The sequence below is a fragment of the Gymnoscopelus braueri genome, assembly GCF_963280865.1.
Source record: "Gymnoscopelus braueri genome assembly, chromosome: 2".
Lineage (NCBI taxonomy): Eukaryota > Metazoa > Chordata > Actinopteri > Myctophiformes > Myctophidae > Gymnoscopelus > Gymnoscopelus braueri.
Window position 1 is genome coordinate 40,811,452 of NC_137604.1, and position 22,893 is coordinate 40,834,344.

Consider the following 22,893-nt stretch of genomic DNA (forward strand, 5'->3'; position numbering starts at 1 on the left):
TCGCTTTTGTTGTTATTCATTCCCTATTTTGTGGCAAGATAACAAATAAATCTTCAAGATAAAAAATAATGAATCTAATTTGAACCTTCAGCTTGGTAGGCTGAAGATAAACAACACACCAACATAGCCAGTGCAAATTTGATGCATCACAAAAACAGATAAACATCAGCCACTGCCATTGGTGAATGTCAACTTCATTGCAGATATGCTGATGGCAGTCAACGAGGCGAATAACGACTGATACCGATATACGGCCGATATATCGGTGCATCCTTGATGCAAACCATAGACACATTCCTTTATGGCAGAATATATATTTGTATGTATTGTTTCTCACATTTTCTTTATCATTGAAAAGGAGAGTAAACTGCACAAGAGAGACATGCCCTTAAGTGAATTTCTTGATGAAGCGTAGTTTCAGGTAAGCGATGATGAGGAAGATGACAGCCATGACAGTCAGAGCCACATGATTCTCCCACATACCCCATGTGGTGTATTCTATTCCTAGATAGTCGAGGTACTGTTCCCCTGTGCATCTGGAACAAGACAATTCAGGAAGTTTACCACATTCATTATTTTGTAGACAGAATATAGGATCGTACCTGTCTTTTGAAAGACTATTTATGTATATAGTGTAGATTATGTTGTATATACGTATCTTATTATGTTGTATATATACCCACTGTGCATATTACATAAACTTACGTTAGGCCAGCTAGGCTCACACTGCAGTTGGTCGAGGCAGGAGACATGGTGGTATTGCTTATCACTAGGTCACCACAGAACTTCAAACCCACAAACTCGTTGATGTTGAGGGCCTGGACATACAGTAGATAACTTAGCTCTATCTATTAAAGTTACACATAGATTTTATACAGAAGAAATTTGATGACATAATGATTCAAACAAGGTCTTCAAAACACTGTAGCAACTTAGCAAGTTGTTTGTATGCAACTCAAACAGGCAAACTGCGTTTGCACATGATGCAGTCTCATGGACAAACAGGACTCACTTTTGTGAGTAAGTGGGTAAGCTTTATTCATGGATCCCTTTTTTAAACCAAGGCTCCAAAATGCATCATTGAGGTATTAGAAGACATTGTAAAATGTGTGTTATTTTTGAATGATTAGGAGAGGTAAAGAATCAAATGTGACTTACAGCCAGACCATAGCGAGGAATACTGAAGTACTTGAGCCAGGCCAGCCAGCCCATGATGCTAGGGAGGTTCACCAGCAGACCGGAGAAGATCTGAACACACACAACACTAATTAAACCTTAACTTGACCCCCACCCTTCCTTCCTCTTGATCCCCAATATCCTTTTCTGTTCAGTTCACCCCCCCCCACCCAAAGAAAAGAAAATAACTTAATCTACTCTATCTTTACTGTACTCACAGATGGACAGAATCTACTGATAAAAACACAATGATGAAAGGATGAAGACTCAAATATGGTAGGTAAGATAAAAAGCATAAATGAAAGCATCCTGTGTGTTTCACGAAAATAAATAAAACACAAACAAAACTAAGAAAGAAGAGCAACAACAATGACCACAAAAATCAAGACGTCAAAGGTTTACAAAGCTCAAAGGTTTACTCCTCTAACCATCATAAAGACGAAGGTGATGGTCATCAAGATGTTTGCTAGAGCGACCACGCTCTGGTCTGCTGATATGGCCATGGTCATGGCTGTGGCGGTATACGCCACCAGAGTCACTGTCAGTGTGAAGGTGAGAAAGGCGGAAGCTGTGGCTTTCAAACCTGAAACCCCACACACACACACACACACACACACACACACACACACACACACACACACACACACACACACACACACACACACACACACACACACACACACACACACACACACACACACACACACACACACACACATGCATTGCACGCACATGAGATGCATAAATTAAGGATGAACACTATGACCCAAACAGAACCTGCCACCAGAAATGAAAAATACCAGCTCGACTGGTTATCTAAACCTAGGCCAAGACCCGCTGCTGTGGTGTCCAAGCAGAACTTAAACCGAGATGTCTAACAAGAGTGGTTACAGGATCACGTAGTAGAGGCTGAAAGAGAGTAAGTGGAAAGGGCTCCGTAGAAACACAGGAGTATCTGGGTTGTAAGGCCAAATACCCTGGCTAGATTTACGTCTCGGAAATCAATTAAACTCTGGGATCACGAACAAAAAGAACGAACCCGTTTCCTTTTTCTTTGCTGGTGCACCTGCCCCACATAAGAACCACCCAAGGCTACTTTATAATAGTGTATTGAATCAATAACAATGATTTAGAAGTAAATTGCTCCACCTTTCCATCTTACCGATCATGAAATAGACGATGCAGCTGAAGATGATGGTGGGGATGGTGCGCAAAGTGATGATGTCTGACAGGATCTTAGACAGGAAGTAAACAGACACTCTGTAGTAGCCACTGATGTATTCATGCCTATCAGGGGAGAAATTCAGAAATGTGAAAGATTTGGTTTACCATGCTTTATTAGTTGCTATACCAGCTCCTGTGGTAACCAGTGGCAAACAGAAGCAGTCTTTCTTGATTTCTCCTATTTTATCTTTACATTATTATAGACATACCTTTAAAAATACCTTTCTGTCAACATGTATGCATTAGTAACCTTTATATAAAAGTCATAATACCCTCAAAGAGAATCTTTACTGTGACTACAGACATTTCAGTGCTGCATCATAAACACACAAATTAAAAATGTGTGTTTGCAATTGATAATAATAATAATTTGTATTATTATTATTATTATTATTATTATTACAGTTATAAGAGTATTGTTTTAATTCTGTTCATTTGTTTGTAAGCAATTTTACAGGGAAATCATGAAATGAAACCTGCTTCAAGTTTTTGGGGAAACTGGGTCAAGTTCAAAGGTCAAAAGAAGAAGTTTTATTTTTATAATTCTGGCCAGAACAAAAATAGTCAAATTTACTTCAAAATAAGAACAGGGGGGGGACAGGGGTTGTTGTCACATGTTAAGGATAGGTACAATAATAGCCATGCAGAGCAGAATCTGGCACATTACATACACAAAGAGCTGCCTCTCGGTGATGAAGAGTTCAGCTGCGGATACTGTGCTAAAGCACTGGTTGGTGGTGATGAAGAAGAGGGCTCCCATCCTACAACAAGATATAACAGGAGAATGTCTGGTACTGTAAGGTGTCACAGGAAGGAAAGCATGTGAACCTTGTTATAAAAAGAATGCATGGCTACATTGGCTTAATTTAGTAAGTTAACCTGTGGAGAGGTGTATTAACCACTTAAACCCCATGTACTTCATTGAAGATCTGGATTCCCCAGGGGTCTACACTAGGACCCCTCCTTTTTCCGCTCTGCACCAAATATGTTCACTGAAAATAGCAAGTCTACAAGCTCCCAATGCAGCGCAATGCAACATGTTGTGAGCTTGTAGATTTGCTATTTTTGCAGAATCTTCGCCCCTAGTATAGGGACGCTAGGGTTCTTGTGGTTAAGTACACGTTTGATAAAAATCACCCATTACAGTATGTAATATACTTACAGTACAAGGAAGGGTGTAATGATGCAAGTACCTCAAGTCTTTAGTCAGGCAATATGTATTCATTTAATCATAAACATTTCTTAAAGAATACACAATATATCTAAAAATGCTTTTGAAGAAAGATTTTAATGAGCCACATAAAACTTTTAAATGAATTCTGCTTTCTGCTCTCTAGGCGCTGGGAAAAAGTCTGCCAGGCTACATAAAACAACATAGTTTACCTTTCATTCTATTGTGAATGATATCTAACATACAAAGAATCTGACTGTGAACTTAATCTTTTTTTAAGATCTTTTTGGGGCTTTTACTGACTTTATTGATAGTACAGGAGATAGACAGGAAACAGCAAAGGTCATCGGGTACGGGAGTCGAACCCGCGACATGCTGTCAGGCATTAAAGCCTATATGTGGCATGCGCCTGGAACGCTAGGCCAGCGGGCGCCTGTGATCTGAATCTGATTGTGCACCCAGACCCTGTGTGACTAAGTTAGCCCATAATATCAAGCTACAGTACATGGATTTAAGTCAACCGTATACAGTCAGCCATAGTCTATATGTTGACGTTGAATTTAACGACACTAAGTCCTTATATTCTACCGACCATGCATGAAATGAAAGGGATGTAGAGAGACTTTTATGGATTTGTAATTCTAGGGTCTAATATGCTCCATTGAGCTGCTGAGTACAAGGTTGTGACCAATAAGCTAATGGCCAAGTTGTGAGTAGAGGAAATAGGATTTATTACGCTAGAATTATTCCACTTGCCCCTCTATCACACTTCTGTCATTAGTTAATGGGTGTCGTGCTTACAATTTAATTTTATTGATGCTTGTTGGACATAGTTTTTTCTATATATTTTGGTGCTGTTATCAAATGAAACTAAAAAACATCCAAAGTATCTTTGTTAAAGCAGCACTATGTAACTTTTTTTATGAATACATTTTAATTTTGCCCAATCTGTATGGTAGAGTATGTTAATACGATACAACTTCTACAATTGGGGTGGTTGTATTTTGTCTCCCCGCTCTTATATTGAGACATTTAGATTGTGTCAAAGGTCATGGCTCACCTAGACACAGGATCTGACACAAATTATTACCTGATGGTCAAGATTCAATTTATCCTAGGCTCTATTAGCTCCATGGTAAAAACTTGGCGGGTTCAAACCGGGGTAGAAGAGGAAAATTGCAGCTTTAAGAATATCTATAGTTTCCAGTCTACCCATGTACTTGTCTTATATATATTTATTTTATGTGCATCATATTATAGCAATGTGTTTTCAAAGCAATAAATAAGAAGGCCCGACATTTTCTGTACCTTCTGTGAATCTGTCATACAGAAAAATAACAATGGTGTGGATGCATGCACACACACGCGCGCACACACAAACACGCGCGCACCCCCCCCACACACACATTCATGTTGCATGTTGCGTCATGCCCACCTGTTCTGGATCCCGCTCTGGTCATCTTTGACACCAAAGAAAATAGCACCCACAATGAGAGCCAGGAAAATGTTCACTCCCAGCTGCAAAGATAATATATACAGTATATGTATTATCTACCTGTATATATCTTTATCTAAACATCTACAGTATTGTGTCAGCACCGCCTTCCTGATTGGCCAACCCAACCCAGCCAATCAGGGAACCCTGATTAATACAGTTAGGTTAATACAGTTATATTGTCTTAACATCCTCTACAGTACAGATTTGTCAAAATATCGTTTTATTCATTGAAATAAGACTTTAAGATATTTACAGTACATCGATAAATGCAAAGCACAATGAATAAATGAATGAATATACTGTACATCTCTTGCCAATGTGTTTCACTGTCAACAGCCTAAATAGTAACACACAAGAGATTTAACCGCTTAAACTCTATATACTTCTGTGGACCGAGTTCCCCCAGGGGTCTGTGCTTGGCCCTCTCCTTTTTTCCCTCTACACCAAATCTCCTCACCAAGTAGCTGACCTACAAGCTCACAACGCATCACAAATGTGATGCGTTGTGAGCTTGTAGACCTGCTATTTTCACTGAATGTTCGCTTATTGTGACATGCCCAGAATAGAGATGCAAGGGTTCATGTGGTCAAGAAAGCTAAGGTTAAGCGACAAGTTATATTTCCAACTATTTAAACAGCAACACGTTTGGGACATTACAGTCATTTAGCAGACAACAGGGCCTAAACAATCATAAGTGTCTTGATGATATGTAGTACAGCTGCTTGGAGACTTCAATTGCATGAAGGACCTGGTTTGATCAAAGCCTTCATAACCCCCCCCCCCCCCCCACCTCTTTAATACAAACTAATCTCTTTGGTCTTCATGGCAGAGAAAGGTTTAACTCTGTGGCTCTTTTGGGAGATGGAAAAAAGGGGCAGAGGCTGGTGACAAGGGAAGAATGAACTGATGAGGAATTAGTCAAATACTGTGCTTCGTTCTTTTTGACACAGAGGAGTAAACATCAAGCAAAGTGCTGTAATTGATGAGGTACAGTGACTTGTGTTGCTGGGGATTAAGCAGACTATTTGCGCCCCAGTCTTCCCTCCCATATTCATCCCTCTTGGTCAAGACCAGAGAACCACCTGAGCCAAACAGGAGAACCCTAGAGAAACACCAAAGATAGAGAACCACCAGAGCCAGAGAAATACCAAGACCAGAGAACTATCAAGACCAGATAATCACCAAAGATAGAAAACAATCAAGACCAGAGAAGCACCACAGATAGAGATCACTGGGGTGTGGATGATGACAGCAACAAATACTGTTATAACAAGTGAAAGAGACTTGCAGTTTAATCCTGACAGTTTACAGCTTATGCTTATGACACGGCTCAGAGGGCCCTGTGGTTCCCAGGGTGAAGGGATAAGCTAATAGCGTTGATGCCCCCCTTTCACTTCATTCCCCCCGGCCCCTCATGTGGAAGCTGGGCGGTGGGAGTGACGGGTCATGACGCCATCATGTGATGGGGTCCCGGCCCAGGGCCAAGGGCCAGATATGATATCAGTTTAGATCCCCGGCCAAACAGGCAAGAGTAGGGTCACAACAGTCACCAAAGCCGATTAGGGCACCCACACCACCCAGAGTCTCCTCTTGCGGGGGGATTATTGTGACTTATTTGGGGCCAATTAACTGTTAATAATTCTTAAAGTGATATGACTTTTCTGGCGGCATTTTGCCGCCATGAGGTGGCTAATGAGAGCACCAAGTCCTTCATCTCCAGCTCCACCCACATCAACCCGACCCCACTGAACCAACCTGCCTCACCTCAACTCCTGTTTCTCTGCCTTGTTCCTAAACGTTTGAAAGGAGTTAAGGTGATATTGGTACAATATATTTTAAGCTTTTAGGCACCGAACCCCTACCTGCTCACTCATAGCAAAGCAGTCTGGATAAGATTGTGAGTTAAATAAATGAGTGGGCATGCATTCTCAAACCTGCGCCACTGAGGTCTGTGGATTCAGCATGAGATTCTGGAAGGTTCTCTTGAGCACCCAGTGGAGCTGGTGGAAGAAGGAGGCGTTATAGGTGATCGTGCGGGACCTTGGCAGGGTGATGCACTCTTTACCCTGGGCAATGCACTCCAGCTCGGCCTGCGTATCCCTAGAGTTGCAGCTGTTCCTGTACTCCTCCACCAGGCGCTCTTCAATGCTCTGTCTGGAGCTGCTCGACTCCTCTAAGTCCAGTTCTTGCCATGCATGCGACAGGAAAAATAGAAGGGTTTCATAGAGATAAATAATAATTTTAATGTGTGCCGACTAGAAAACGACACTTATCCTACAGTGAACTTTAAGTCACTCTGGATCATCATTTAAATTCAAATGTGATGTCCGGTTGGCACAGGGGTAAAGTACACGCCCTCTACGGTGGGAAAAATCTGGGGTTTGATTCCTCTGCGGGCGCTCCAACTAACACAATTGCCGGTGTTCATGGGTGGATAGCAGGTACAGCCGGATAGCCTGTACAGGTCGGAAACTTGGAGAGATAGCATGGTACCCTCATGAGTTACACAAAAGGAAGAGATATTATACAGCTGAACAACACCAATGTTCAAAACTGGACTAATAGATTTTTGTTTTAGCAGGGTATGAGACTATTAGGAGTATTTTGATTATCACAAAAGGAACAATTTGGTACTTTAAGCCTTCTGCGGCTCAGTGAAGTGGATAAAACTACAGTAAGAATGAAAGTCCTCAGTGACTTGAAGTAGTTTCAAGGTACTTTTCACAATGGTTTGAACTGTCTGCTAGTGACCTCAACCCTTAACTTTAAACAAACAACAAAGTACAGGCTTAAATCATTACTTGCAAAAACCAACACCCCTCACATAACAGTTCAGTTAAGTGCACCCAAAACCACATCAGCTGCACCCTCTTTACATCCTGCAATAGCAATGGTGAAAAGCTACCAATAAAAGAGGATTAGAGTTTTTTTTTTCTTCACACTGATACAAACAACTTCTGACCTGGGGTCAACCAGATTAGAGGTCCAGTCTTTGTTTGGTACTGGCCAGACAGGATTTGAGAGTGTTAGGGAGCGGGTGGCTTAGGTCAAAGTCATGAAGCGACTGGCAAGACTGTCAGTTAACATCCATACATGCTCAGCGCTTGCCATGCGAAAACACAGCAATGAAGTTTATTTAAGATCATGTTTTGTAAAATTGTATCAAAATGACCCAATACCTTATCTTTATGTATTATATAAAACTTTTCGATCCTGCCGGCTCTTCATCAGAGTATTGTTTTTTCTTGAAATGGGATTTTTGCCTTGTCTGTGAACATGTTAAAGCTGTGTGTGTGTGTGTGTGTGTGTGTGTGTGTGTGTGTGTGTGTTTGTGTGTGTGCCAGACAGGATTTGAGAGTGTTAGGGAGCGGGTGGCTCAGGTCAAAGTCATGAAGCGACTGGCAAGACAGTCAGTTAACATCCATACATGCTCAGCGCTTGCCATGCGAAAACACAGCAATGAGAAAACACCTCTGATACGTGATCTTTTGGGGTTGTTGGAAAGGTTTTCGTTAATGTTATTAGGATAATCAGTTCCATCTGAGATCTCCTGGGAGTTTATTTAAGATCATGTTTTGTAAAATTGTATCAAAATGACCCAATACCTCATCTTTATGTATTATATAAAACCAGGCATTCTGAGTATTAACTTTTCGATCCTGCCGGCTCTTCATCAGAGTATAGTTTTTTCTTGAAATGGGATTTCTGCCTCTGCCTTGTTAAAGCTGTTTGTGTGTGTGTGTGTGTGTGTGTGTGTGTGTGTGTGTGTGTGTGTGTGTGTGTGTGTGTGTGTGTGTGTGTGTGTGTGTGTGTGTGTGTGTGTGTGTGTGTGTGTGTGTGTGTGTGTGTGCGTGCGTGCGTGCATGCGTGCGTGCGTGTGTGTGTGTAATACATGTCCTTACCTTCAGAGCCATGATGCATCGTGGTGATAGTGGTGGCAGTAGCATCTCCATTGATGATATCTAGAAAGAAGTCTGCTGGGTTGTTGTGAGGCTCACAAGCATAACCTGGAACATAGTTACAATGATACAGATATTCAATAGTAATAATCTGGGACAGTTAAAACTATACAGATGTTCAATAGTAATGACCTGGATAGTATACAGTATACACATTTTCTTTTGTGACTGTTAGGTAGTAGTGTTATTCAGTTTGAGGAGTCTAGTCACCAATGTTGCTGAAGTAGTCCAGAGCATTTAGTGCAGGCCCATGGTACACCATTTTGCCACTAACCAGCAAGGTCAGGGTGTCAAAAAGTCTGTAGATGGAATACCGTGGTTGGTGGATGGACATGATGATGGTACGTCCATGACTGGCCATCCTGAAAACAGGAAGACAATAAAATGAATCCATTAAACCGAGGACTGAATTATGGCAGAAGTCACCTCTGTCTCTGGACCCTCATATACTCTGTCTGACCTATTATTATAGTATATAGTAAGGAACTAAACTAAAGCCTAATTTATGGTTCAACGTGTCGTGCAATGTGTCTTCATCACAAAGCACATCCAGTCTATAACGAAGCATAAATGCCAGAGAAGTACATTTGAGCCAGGCTATTAAGGCTTTGAATATTATCTGTAAAATCTTTAAATAAATTCTAAAACGTGCAGGCAGCCAGTATAGAGAGACCATCAGGCTGGGTGAATGCAGTTTGTGTCTTCCCCTTGCGTCTCTAAGGGTATCTATCTGTCACAATAAAGGAAATACTATGGAGCATTTCTTTGTCCATAGTAAGTTCTTATACCAAATAACTGACAAGAGGACATGCATTGTGTCAATCATTCCTCCTTACCTTTTCAGCAGCAGCAGGACAGAGTTAGCAGTGCTGGCGTCCAGGCCTGTGGTGGGTTCATCCAGAAAGAGAACAGAAGGGTCAATGATGAGCTCCATGCCAATGTTGGTCCTCTTCCTCTCTCCACCTGAGATCCCCCGGATCATCTGTGTGCCCACCTGCAGAGTTCCATTTCAAGTTAAATTAAAGTCACACTGTGTAACATTCATTATCCCCACCAGGCCAGAACGGCTGAAGGAACATGATTAAGTTTTGGACATCGTCAGACAATGTCTTTTTTGGAGTTGGAGAAGATCAAATTCTCATTACGGGGCTCCACTGGTAGTCATTGGGCAACCCTTGATAAATTATTTTGGAAGGTTGACTTCCCTTTCTCCAGAATGATTATCTGGGATCAATATAATGTAGTGACTGTGTCCTATAGTTTTAGTGTGGAACTGTTCTCTGACAAGCAATTTCTCAGTATTCACTCTGTCAGGATAGGGATAGGATATCCTAATAGCCTGTAGATGTGACAAATGACCCATACTTACATAGTACATTTATTTGTATTTGTATTATTATTATTCAGTTTACTTCCTTTTTCACTAATGTTCTGTTCATCAATGCTGTTAAATGTCATGCTAATGTTATGTGTATTTTCCCATGTATGTGTAGGAGCAAATGGTTAGGTGTATAAAATATGTTTAAAATAAAATAAAAAATAAAATCACAACCCATTAAAAAAAGATCTATCTAATACTTGACTTGGTGAAGCTTACCTTGGAGTCTGCCACTTTTGTGAGTCCCAGCTCTCTGATTAAGTGATTCACACGAGTCTCCTTCTCCTCCTGAGGCAATGAACTTGGGAGGCGCAGCGCTGCGGAGAAACGGAGGTTCTCCCGCACCGTCAGTGTACCCATCACCACATCATCCTGGAGGGGTGGGGTAACCAGAGGTTCAGCATCAGCAGTCAATGACTAAGGCCTAATTTATAGTCTGTCATATGATGGTGCTGACAATAAATGACAATAACATTCTTAAACTAGCTATTAACAGATTCTTCATTCTAACAACACTTGAAGATCTGTTCTTTTTGGCAAATGACACCATCATATGATGATGAGCATAAATTGAGCTTAGGGAGAACAAACATTTTAATGCTTCTGTGTTTCTCAGTCTGTACAGAAAAAAACACATAAATCAGCTTTGTTGAAAGAAAGAAAAATAGTTATTCACTTCAGATAAGCATCAGTTCCAAGATCACCTGCATTGCATGCTATTAATAGTGGGAAATAAGGGTTAGAACTATTATGTAGACAATATTTCTGTAGATCCCAAATAATTGTACAAGAAAATAGAGTTAATATATTAATATAACAGAGAAAAGAAGTGACAAAGAGGGCGTTAGGGATTTTCTTCATGCTTTTCACAAATATTACATTATTGGCTTTGTTGAAAACTTATATAAACCAGGATGGGAGATGCAGCAACAACACAAAGTGTCAACTTTTTGTTGACAGTAATAAAATGGACACCTGAACCACATAGCCTGAGAGACACTTGAAGTTGGGAGGCTGTGGAGCTCCATCTATGAGAACCTCCCCAGAGAGACCTGCCGGGTCCTTCCTCGCAGCCAGAACATCCAGGAAACTTTCAATTACAAAACAATGGAAAACAGCATCAATATCTACATGTGTACAACAACTGCAGGGCATGCAGATTGTTTCTTTTTTTTCTCCAAACGGTATAGTGATAGGAGGAGAGGAGTGTATGACTCACGAGGACTTTCCACTTCCTGTCGGTCCAAGAATAGCGTTCAGACCAGGTCTCATGATTCCACTGCAAGAAGAAAATAGATAGTTTATTTTAACCAGCAGAGGTGACAGCCATCTTATATGCAAGTATAATATTTAAATACAAATGCAATTAAAGCGAATTTATGCAAAATTAGCCCAGTGGAGAAAGTCAGGAAAGAGAGAATGACAAGAGACAGTTCATGCGCTGTAGTCAATGATGAGAACAGTTAAAGGATCTACACCATGAATTTAAAAAAAATATTTGATATTTAATATCATATGGTGTATGTCCCGAAAACCTTTTTCAAAAGGTTTGAGCCTAAATCATCACTCAGATATACTCATCCCAAGTCAATTGTCTCTGGCTTATACAGCACTTTCAGCTGCAATACCAAAACGTCCTCTTGGGCAGGGGGGGGCTACTGAGCAATTCTGTCTGTTTTATTATTAAAAATTATTTAAAAATTATTTAAAAAAAAAAGAAAAGGAAAAATTCTGCATAAAAAGAAGCATCTAAGAAAAATACAAAATCGAAAGAAAAACACTTTGAACATTTTTGAACAATTCCACCAAGTGTTTGAGGTGCCTGTTTCACCCACTTCCGGGGGGCGGAGCCAAAATCCGAGCCCGAGGTATTTGTTCGTAGACCCCCACTTAGGGGGGGTAGAAAAAGTTTCGGAGCGATTCGGGCACTTTTCATTTAACATTGGGTTTGCCATCAAAAATGTTTGTGACATCATCAACATTTCCATTCTGAGATCGCCTGTTCAGACACGCCCATTCTGGAAATCCATGAAATGAGAAGGAATGACTGAATTTTAAAAAAAAAACATTTTTTTGGGTACAAGAGACACTGGGGACCCCAAAAAATACAAAAAAACAAGAAAAAATTTTCATGGTGTAGACCCTTTAAGATGTGCGCATCCCGGTAGTTCTTGATATAACCTATGCAGGACCAAGAAAATCAACAAAAAGTTCATGTTAAGTTAAAGTTAAGATGACAATGATAATGCTGTCCTGTGCTTTATTAATCAAAAAAGTGTGAAGTAAGCTGTGCCTGCCTACTCTGTTTGAGTGTGTGCTGGTATTCAGACGGTACTACTCTGTTTGAGTGTGTGCTGGAATTCAGACTGTAGTTCTCTATTTGCTGTGTGTGCTGCTATTCAGATTGTACTACTCTATTTGATCTGTATGTGCTGGTATTCAGACGGAACTACTCTATTTGATGTGTGTGTGCTGGTATTCAGACGGTGCTACTCTATTTGATGTGTGTGTGCTGGTATTCAGACAGTACTACTCAATTTGATGAGTGTGTGCTGTTATTCAGATGGTACGACTTTGTGTGTGTGTGTGTGTGTGTGTGTGTGTGTGTGTGTGTGTGTGTGTGTGTGGGGGTGTGTGTGTGTGTGTGCGCGCGCGTGCGCGCGTGCGCGCGTGCGTGCGCGCGTGCGTGCGTGCGTGCGTGCGTGTGTGTGTGTGCGTGCGTGCGTGTGTATGTGTGTACACATGTATGCGTGAAGCGTGCACAGTGTCGGCAAGCGTGTGCGTGCGTGTCTTTAAGTGACGCATGTGTAAGCTCTTTTAGAGAGAGATGAGTTGCTTGCAGGGCAGCAGGATGTGGAAGCACGGGAAAGGCATCGACCTTAGACCGACAGACTGTTTTTCGCTGGATGGTTGTGCACTGTGCCTCCTGTTTGTGTTTAATTAGTGTAATTAGTTGCAGCTTTGTGTTGCAATCAGCTGCAGCTGTTAATTCCGTACTAGACACACACACACACACACACACACACACACATACAAACAAACAAACACAAAGTCACTAGAAGCGGCAGTCTACATGCCTCACTAAGCCTCTTTGGAAATTCATGATATATTTCAATAGAACCCTTAACAGACAACGTCACACTGATAAGAACCAGTATGCGTGCAACCAGTATGCGCGCAATGAAACCCATTCTATAAGGTCTCGCTAGGACGCGCCTCACTAGCCAACACATAAGAGGGGGTTGGGGTGCAGCACACCCCGAAACAACAGGTTGGGAATTGATTGCGTGAAACAAGCATCTGTGCGTCCAGTCTCAATGTTAGTAAACAAATAATTGGTCTATATGTATTCATCAAAGCAAGTTCAATCAGATTACAATACGTTTGACCTGTTCACATTCACTACAGATGATTTAAAACTGTGATAATCTAGCTTTTCACACCAGCCCACGCACTATACTTAAAAGGTTAGGTGTCTAAGTATGGAGAATAAAGATAATAAGAGAAAGGAGTAAATTATTATCTAACAGTACCTGCTTAAACTGCTATCCGAAACACATTTTAATGAATAACATTTTATTTTAACCAATCTGTATGGTAGATATATGTAATATAACTAGCACATCTGCAGTGGTTGGAGGTGGTCTCCCTATTCCATTTGAGAAATTTAGACCCTGGTGTCGGGTAGGACAGTCGTTGTAGTACTGCCTCAAGCTCATAAGCACAATATCTTCCCTGACCAAGCAGGGATTCCATATTGCCAGAGCAGTGTACATTTGTTCTCTCATGTGGTAGGACATAAAACGGATTGTAGCTTTAAATATGAACACCCAAATTGTTTATCAGCCCAAACATGACATGCCCTACATCAGCGCAAATTGACACGTCACATGCCCATATATGGAGATACCTGCATGTTGTTAGGACATTTATGTCGCAGTACTAAGTAGCTGGATAATGCCCAAATGTAGACATGACTGATATATTTATGATCTGAAAATAAAGAAATAAGAAATTATTCGAACACAACTCTAGATGCCCCCACAGTGCAACTTTATTGAAGGCAGCTTACGTTTCATTTAGTCTTTGTCAGGTACATAATGAGTTGTGCTGTGGGAGCATCTAGAGCAGTGCATGGATAATTCTTTATTACATTTTTTTAACTTAGTAATTTTTATCCTGCACCAGTCTTAGTTTTTGGACGTGCGTGCATTACTTTAGACTGTATCTATGTCTGTTCACTAATATCATACTCATACTGACATCATAGCTGACTGACAGCATCCAATTGTGAGTACCAAACCCTGAACATGCTGATCTTTGTTCAGCGTGTGCTGCCCGATTACAACCCATTTGCATTTTAGAGACACTGAACACTGCTTACAATGAAAAATGCTTTTATGTCAAAATGACCTCATACAGTACTGTAGCTTTTTTTAAACAAACTTCTCAGCTGTTACTTAATGTTGTGGCACAAAAAGCACAGAGAGAAATATTGAAATAAGTGCGTCTTATGATTCCACAACAGAGCAGAACAGTTACACAACAGTATCAAAAAGACTGTGTGAAATGAAACTTAAAGAGAATAAAAAGCAGGCTGAATTAAAACCCCATAGCGGCACATGTGACAAATTGTTAATTCGATTCCCTGGCACACTGCTCTTTAGTGCACCAGAGAGATTATATGCAAGAAACCATGCTTAATATCATATAATTAACACTAGAGCAGGAAAACCTGTGTGAAATTATGCATTTTTCCATGGGAAATGTCAGGTAAATGTAATACTGTTAGAGAGAAGTTATTTAAAAGTCAGTCCGTGGTTGTACAAAACATTGGGAAGATTCAAGTCTTTGGTCTCATCCTGTGGTTTCTCATACTGATGATCTTGATGCAGAGTTTACACCTGCATTTTATTCTACAACGTATAAGGTATAGCACATGGCACTACAGGAGATAGTGATGTGATTGAATACAGACAGACAGACAGACAGACAGACAGACAGACAGACAGACAGACAGACAGACAGACAGACAGACAGACAGACAGACAGACAGACAGAGCAAGACAGATGGAGAGAGGAGAGGGACAAAGCGAAATACAATAATAGTTTCACCACTAACTTGAGGTCCATCAGTATTTGCCTGGGTGTGGTCTTCTTTTTGCAGAGGAAGCCGGACTTCAGCTTCACTTTGTACTGGATGTTGTGAAAACTCACAGTGGAGCCAGGCGGCTGCTTGGCCAGCTCAACAGCCGTCAGGACCTTTGACATGGCCGTCCCATTGGTGCCAAGATCTTCCACCATGGCGATGTGTATGTGATTGGCTCTCTCCATCACCCTCTGTAGAGAACACCCTGTCAGGTTGGAACATTGATCAGGAACTGACAGAATGAAACGAGATAACACGAAATAAAGACGCAAGGACCCGGATACAGATAGGGCCACAACTATCGATTATTTTCTAGGCTATCGAGTACTTTTTCGATGAATAATTTTCTTTTTTTAAATATATATATATCTAAGTGTCAGAGGCTTTGCTGTTTTGTGTGGGGTTAATGTGCAGCTTTACAATACTTAACACATTCTAAGAGCCTACTTAAAGGAGAATTTTGGACTAAAGTTTTCTTACCTTTTCTATGACGTTATGATATCTTAGGATGAATGGTACAGTAGAAAATTTTCATAACTCCACCCCTGAGCCGCCACAGCTTAAAAGGTGCGCGGATAGGCCTTAGGTTAGATCACATATTTTAATAGCTTTTTTTTTTTTTAATTGGTGAGATCTGACGTTCATAGTGACAGAACACTATGCAAAAAAAAAAAAAAAACAAGTCTCGCTAGACAAGATTGAAATCTCGAGATTTCAATCTCGTCTAGCGAGACTTCTGTTTTTTTTTTTTTTTTTTTTTTTGGGGGGGGCAGTGTTTTGTCACTATGAACGTCAGATCTAAAAAAAAAAAAAAAAAAAAAAGCTATTAAAATATGTGATCTAACCTAAGGCCTATCCGCGCACCTTTTAAGCTGTGGCTGCTCAGGGGTGGAGTTAAGAAATGTTTCTACTGTACCATTCATCCTAAGATATCATAACGTCATAGAAAAGGTAAGAAAACTTTAGTCCAAAATTCTCCTTTAACACAACCACAACTTGTTTGTTTTTGCCCCCTTTTTCTCCCAAATGTAGTCGTTATGTCAATTAATGCCTCCCCACACACATGTGTGTGTGCTGTTGTAACTGCTGTTGTGTCCTACTGACTCATCTGCCAGTGAGGAGCACCCACCGGGAGGACGTAGAGCCTTCGTCCTACTCCTCCCGCTCAACACTCCCTGCTGACAGGTGCCGCCCCCAGCCCATAGGATTACGTGCAGCGACAATTATCACCCTCCCTGCCCGACTTCCCTCCAACGAACACGGGCCAATTGTGTTCGTATAGAGCAGACGCTCGACAAAGCCAGATGCACCGCGGTGGATTCAAACCCACAACCTCTGTGGTGGTGAGAAGGCACTTTACCACTGCGCCATCCGAGCGCCCCTCCATGTGGTCCAAAGAGTCTCCCTCTAACTAATGGTGGTGCGTGATGGTTCAGTTGAGTGGCGAGCTTGGAGAACAAGATGACACCAGGCAGTATCACACAACAAGTTCTAAAGATTATCACACACACAGTACTGGACACATGACATGACCAGAAGATATGACACATGGAAAAGAACAGAATGAGTAGGAAAACAACAAATGCATTCTCAAATCATTGTGCACAAGGTCAGTCTGATGAAGCAGTTGATGGCCATGGTGTGTCAAGTGTATCAGCATGTGCTTATGCAGATGAGAGTGAATCAACAAATGTATTTTTCTGGTCAAGCAGATAAATGTCAGTCCTAATAATCATAATAATACGTGACTACCAACACTCATCATAACACTACCAATTCTTTAACATTAACCACTGTTAACACTACGATATGTTATATTTAACACTATAGGCAACTACTTGTGTTAACAATACCAATAGGCTACCTAACTAACACTATCAATACTTAACACTTACACTACTAACAAAAAATTAACTCTTGTCAAATAGTGCCAACCAAACCTTCCAACTGTGAACTTGAAGTGCTACTTTAACAATAGTAGCCTAACTACCAACACTGTTTACACTACCAATAGGCGACTAACAACCCCAACATCATTAATAACTAGTCTACAATGCTATGTTGATGAATACATAGGACCACAATGGAAACAAGTCCCAAAGGACTTTTTTTGTGTTATCCTTTTAGCTCAAATGTCTTACTGTACCTTGTGCCGTTTACATTTCTGTCTAATAAAGTATTCAATCAATCCATCAATCAATCAATCAATCAATCAATCAAACAAACAACACTAACAAGCCCACACATGCTACGTTCTAGTCAATACAGTAATCTAACAATTAGCCAACAATGCGCACTAGTCCTGAGGATATCTAATTGAATTATAATATCAAACGTAAATTAAGTTTTGATTTTACATTTTTAAATGATAATTCACGGAAGAAAACAATGGGTCAATCCAAATGAATTCAAATTCGCAGATTCGCAATGTAAACGTTGCAACACTGCATGTGAAGTCTGCCGTTAGGCTTGTTGCAAGTCAACAAACATACGATGCGAAATGAAGGAATATCATGACAATGTGAATGAGATCGTTTCACTTTCAGTCAGTTAGGCTACTTAGTACTTACTCAACGAATCTTGGAGAAAGCCACAATGTGGATGTGTTGGTGTAGTAGTTATATCTTCCACTCCGGATCCACGCGTGTATGAAGGAACTTGAGAGGCAGTGCATTTATAACCTACTAGTTGAAGACAGTTAGATGTAGGAGGAAAGTGAGGAGGGTCATTCACTGGCTGCAGGGCTAGGTAACCTCAGGGAGTGACAGATGCTTCACTGACTCACTCCCACCCTAGGGTAAAATGTTTTTCAGTAAAATTAACACGTTGTAAGGATATTTAATAGAACAGTGGGTTTCAACCTTTTTCATATCAAGGAGGGTCCATTATTTATTCGGCATTTGAGCCACAGACCACCCTTTGATGAGATTTAGACTTTAGACAAGATTTAAAAATTAAAATATTTATCGTAGGATATAAGATTTTGTCCACAATTCCATGCTGTATTGATGTTGGTTGGTACCATAGGAGAGATTAGAAACGTTGATAAAAAAAATCTATATTCTCTAATTGTGTAGACTTCTTGTAAATTAAGTAATGCAGATGTATAATTTGACTCCTGAAAGCGTAAAATGAAACCAAATGGACCAGTTTCATTTTACACTCTCAAGAGTTAAATATCTTTTATGGGTCCATTTGGTTTCCAACTCTCCATCATCTAGCTGGGTACCACCTGGAACCCCCTCAAGGACCACTGGTGGTCCCCGGACCACTGGTTGAGAACCACTGTAAAATAGAATTCAAAAGTGTTTAGAGTAAGTTTGCCCTATCCCATCCATCCCTGAATGGGCTTGCTGGAAAATAGAAATAGCATCTGAGATAAATATTCATTCAAATTGATTAAATAAAGAAATAAAGAAATATGAAAAAACATTTCCATATTTGTATTATATACTATATTTATTCCACACAGAATCAAATGTTTTATGGTCATGATTCACCAGGAGCCTGGATGGCTTGGTTCCAGCTGGCTTGGTTCCAGCTTTTAAAATCTCTATGGGGGAAATGAATGTTTTTTTTATCTGTGGCACCACAAAATGGCCACTACTACTATGCCCTATTCACAGAAATCTTATAATGAGCAATGAGGACCAATTACATGAAGAAGTGGTCCTTGTGGTTCTCAACCTCTTCACGCTGTGACCCCCCAAATCGTATTCGTATTTGAACTGGGGACCCCACAAAATAATCATATTTGAACTGCGGACCCCCCAAAATAATCATATTTGAACTTGGGACCTCTCCACCCTGATAAGCACTTGGAATGTAAGAGTTGAGGCATTACATTTTGTTTGACTCGGTTCTACAGATCTACTATTCAAAATGTTTGCCTCTTTCTTATATTATTTGACAATTTGGCCAATGTTTGACCCGTTTTTCTAGTAGGTTTAGTATAGTATAGTTTGTTGATATTTCGATGCCGTAATGGTCTTTTTCTTTGCTTTCTTTTTTAAGATCTTAAAAGGTCTTTTTTTTAGGTCTTAAAAGGTCTTAAAAGTCCTTAAATTGTCACTTCACTGTCATCTGGGGACCCCCCCCCCAAAAAATCATGTGGCACAAGTTGAGAACCACTGCTTTAACCAGCTGTTTCCTTGGTGAAAGCAACTATGTTGCATGACTTAAATGGTGCCCTCTTCTGGACAATATAAGTTGTGCTAAACAGAACTCAAGTCAGATGGTGTTTCCAAGAGAAAACCAACAGAAAACGTTTTGGGAAAAGTTTGAATTTTGAATATTAAAATGTTCCTGCGATTCTTGTTGTGCAACACTTCATGGAAGCTGTAGCCTACAGCAGCGACTCCCAACCTGTTGGCCAGGGCACTGGTGGGCCATGTAGTGGGCCCCCAATTAAATAATTGGCAAAACACTAAGACTTTATTGATAATATAAATTTAAAATAGAATATGAATATATAAAATATTGTATTTTTTTCTTTAAAACCTTAAGAAATGAGCTTTCATTACGGGGCCAGAGCTCAGCTCTGGACCTGTCTTAAGATTGGCAGTATTCTGTTTCTGCCACTTTTCGCAGTTCTGGCTGAACCGTGCTGTCGCTTTTTACGAAACTCGGCCATATGGTAGATGGTCATGAAAAACTATCAAGAAATAATTCTCACAATCTTTCGTCCAAAGGTGGCGCTATAGCACTCAATTGAAAATGCCAACTTTGAATACTTCGATACACATGCGTCTCTTCATGCTGAACAACTTTCACCCTCTGACTTTTGACCTCTGACCTTTAGATCTCCCACCATTTTGAATTATATGAAAAACAGTCATTGGCTCCTAACTTCTGCATTTTTTCACTTAGAAAAAATCTGCTCCCATCGTTATGTCGGCAGAGGTCCAAAATTCATGTGTAAAGAGTTTCGTGCAGATTACTCAAAAATCCCAGGAGGAGATAGATTTTAACTATTGCAGTTTTATGAAAATTATTCATCTGCCCCTAACACACACATGCAGACTCACATTTCTTTGAAACTTTGCAGAAAGGTTGAGGGTCATTCCAAATATCACTGAAACCAATCTTACTCCAATTGGCCAAAGGGGGGCGCTATAGCAATTTTTTGAAAATGCAAACTTTAAATAGGCATAAGTCATGCCTCGTTTGGCCGAAAGTCGTGAAACTTGCTTACACTTGTGCCTTGACTCATGAGGAACACATGTATCACTTTGACCAGTAAGCTTCGCCCTTAGATTGTCCGCAATTTTGAGCAGTTTGAAAAACACTTAAACCCAGGATTTTTCAGCTATTTGCATGAAATGGTATCACATTTTGAACTCCTTTTTCACTAAATCAGGTCTGTTGGTCCAATGGCTTCTCGCTTAAGCGTGTCCTTAAAACCTCAAGGTCGCCAGTTCAAACCTCGCTTGATGCAGACTTCATTTAAGTTGCATTGCACACAACATGATAATATCAATGCATGTACAATTGTTAAAGATAACCTGAAATGCTTATTTGAGAGTATGTTTTTTCAATGTATGACATACTTCATTCTGAAAATAGCCGATCTACAATCTCACAACTTTTCAGATAGCAACGTGTTTCTGAGCTTGTAGATCGGCTACTTTCACTAGTTTTGGTTCCGAGGAGACGTGCAATTTCTCTATCGGTAGATGGTTAGGGAACCAGTGATCTAGAGTAGTTAGCAAAACCATCAGGGACGGAAAGACTTATATATATATCAACAGACACTACCAGGGCTATCATATCTCTAGCTCAATGAGAAGAAAGGCAGCCTATGAGTCCGGAGGTCACGGGACGCACGCGCATATAGCCTACTGTGTATAACCCCACATTTGCAAATACTTTTGACTGCACACTTCACCGGGTATGGACTAGAGTCAACAGTTTAGGGAAACTGACCAAATTGAGTCTGTGTAGGATTTGTAAAAGAGAGTCATCAGGGTCATGGGCCATGAATGATTCATCGTCATGGTCAATTGTCAATCTTCAGGATATATCGGTTATCAAACTGGCCGACAGTCACAATATATAATATAAATTAGTAATTACAGAAGTCAGAACACAGCATTGGGGTGAAGCAGTAGATGAACAGAGCTCACCTGACATGCTCTCATTCAGCCTCACCATCTCCTATATTGGAGAGGATCTAATCAACACAACTAGAGTCAACACCAAAGTTGTTTACAGAGTTCATCCACAAACAGGCGGGGTTGAATGGTGTTGAAAGATGAGAAATCTACAGCTTGGCATGATTTTGAATAAAATATCACGCAAGGTGACAGTAGCGTCCTGTACACCCTGCCTGCCACTCCTTTATGCAAACAGAACATGAACATGTCGTATATTGGACCTTATTACTTGTATATTAAGGTGACCCCCACACACACAAATGTACCCGCCTGTTTTGAATGAGTGAGCTACCTACAGTATATAGGCTGACTGAAAATGTAACTCAGTACTGTGCCCACTCCCCAGCCGAAGGGCTGCGAGGAGAGGGCTCTGTGGTTCTCATGCTGTTGTACTTGTTGATGAATAAACCTAATGCTGATCCAAACGAGTCCGGACGTCTTCTACACTTTATTCCAAGCAGCTTGGCCTGGTAACCCACAGTCTAGTATAGATACGACAAACAAATAAGGATCTTTTGAAACAATAAATTCAGGGGGCTTATTTATCAAGTGTCAGAGTAGGACTGCTGATCTACAACCTTATCATTACTCTTTATGAGATGTAAAACAGGTCACAGGTCAGCGCAACACTATGCAGACATTGGTCCAGGTCTGGGCTTTTATCCCTAGACTGGCCTTTAAAGACAGACCTCATTCATTCATTTTGATCATCTGTTCTGCTGGTTACAGACAGTGTAGTGTAAATCTGACATGAACCATGCCATATACTTAGGAAGTCCATATACTAGAAAGGTCATGGATGTGTGTGTGTGTGTGTGTGTGTGTGTGTGTGTGTGTGTGTGTGTGTGTGTGTGTGTGTGTGTGTGTGTGTGTGTGTGTGTGTGTGTGTGTGTGTGTGTGTGTGTGTGTGTGTGTGTGTGTGTGTGTGTGTGTGTGTGTGCGTGCACACGCGTGCGCGCACACATGTGCATGCATGAGGTTTGCATTCATTGCCCTCTAGTGTTGGTTATACAGAATTGCCTGGGTGGGTGGTAAAAACAAGCGCTCCTGTTTCAATTTCCCTGGAATGCCAATTCCCCTGTAACAATATATATTTATATATATATTTAAACTAGAAAATGTGCTCTTCGGAGCACAGGTCTCCGCCAGTACTGTTCCTGATTAATCCTGTCTTACCTATTTA

The 22,893-nt window shown here is 40.6% G+C and overlaps 1 protein-coding gene across 1 annotated transcript; it reads right to left on the reverse strand.

Moving 5' to 3' along the window:
• Positions 1-388: 388 nt before the first annotated feature.
• Positions 389-15,761, reverse strand: LOC308102304 (broad substrate specificity ATP-binding cassette transporter ABCG2-like; the record flags this gene model as incomplete). Its single annotated transcript, XM_080451960.1, has 15 exons — positions 15,529-15,761; positions 11,626-11,685; positions 11,382-11,496; positions 10,626-10,778; positions 9,865-10,022; positions 9,239-9,390; positions 8,972-9,076; positions 7,004-7,254; positions 5,007-5,089; positions 3,072-3,161; positions 2,339-2,463; positions 1,605-1,759; positions 1,159-1,248; positions 706-818; positions 389-536 (listed from the first exon to the last, which is right to left on the reverse strand). The coding sequence occupies exons 1-15, from the start codon at positions 15,738-15,740 to the stop codon at positions 389-391; spliced, it is 2,010 nt and encodes a 669-aa protein (XP_080308086.1). The 5' UTR covers positions 15,741-15,761.
• Between the last annotated feature and the right edge of the window lie 7,132 nt (positions 15,762-22,893).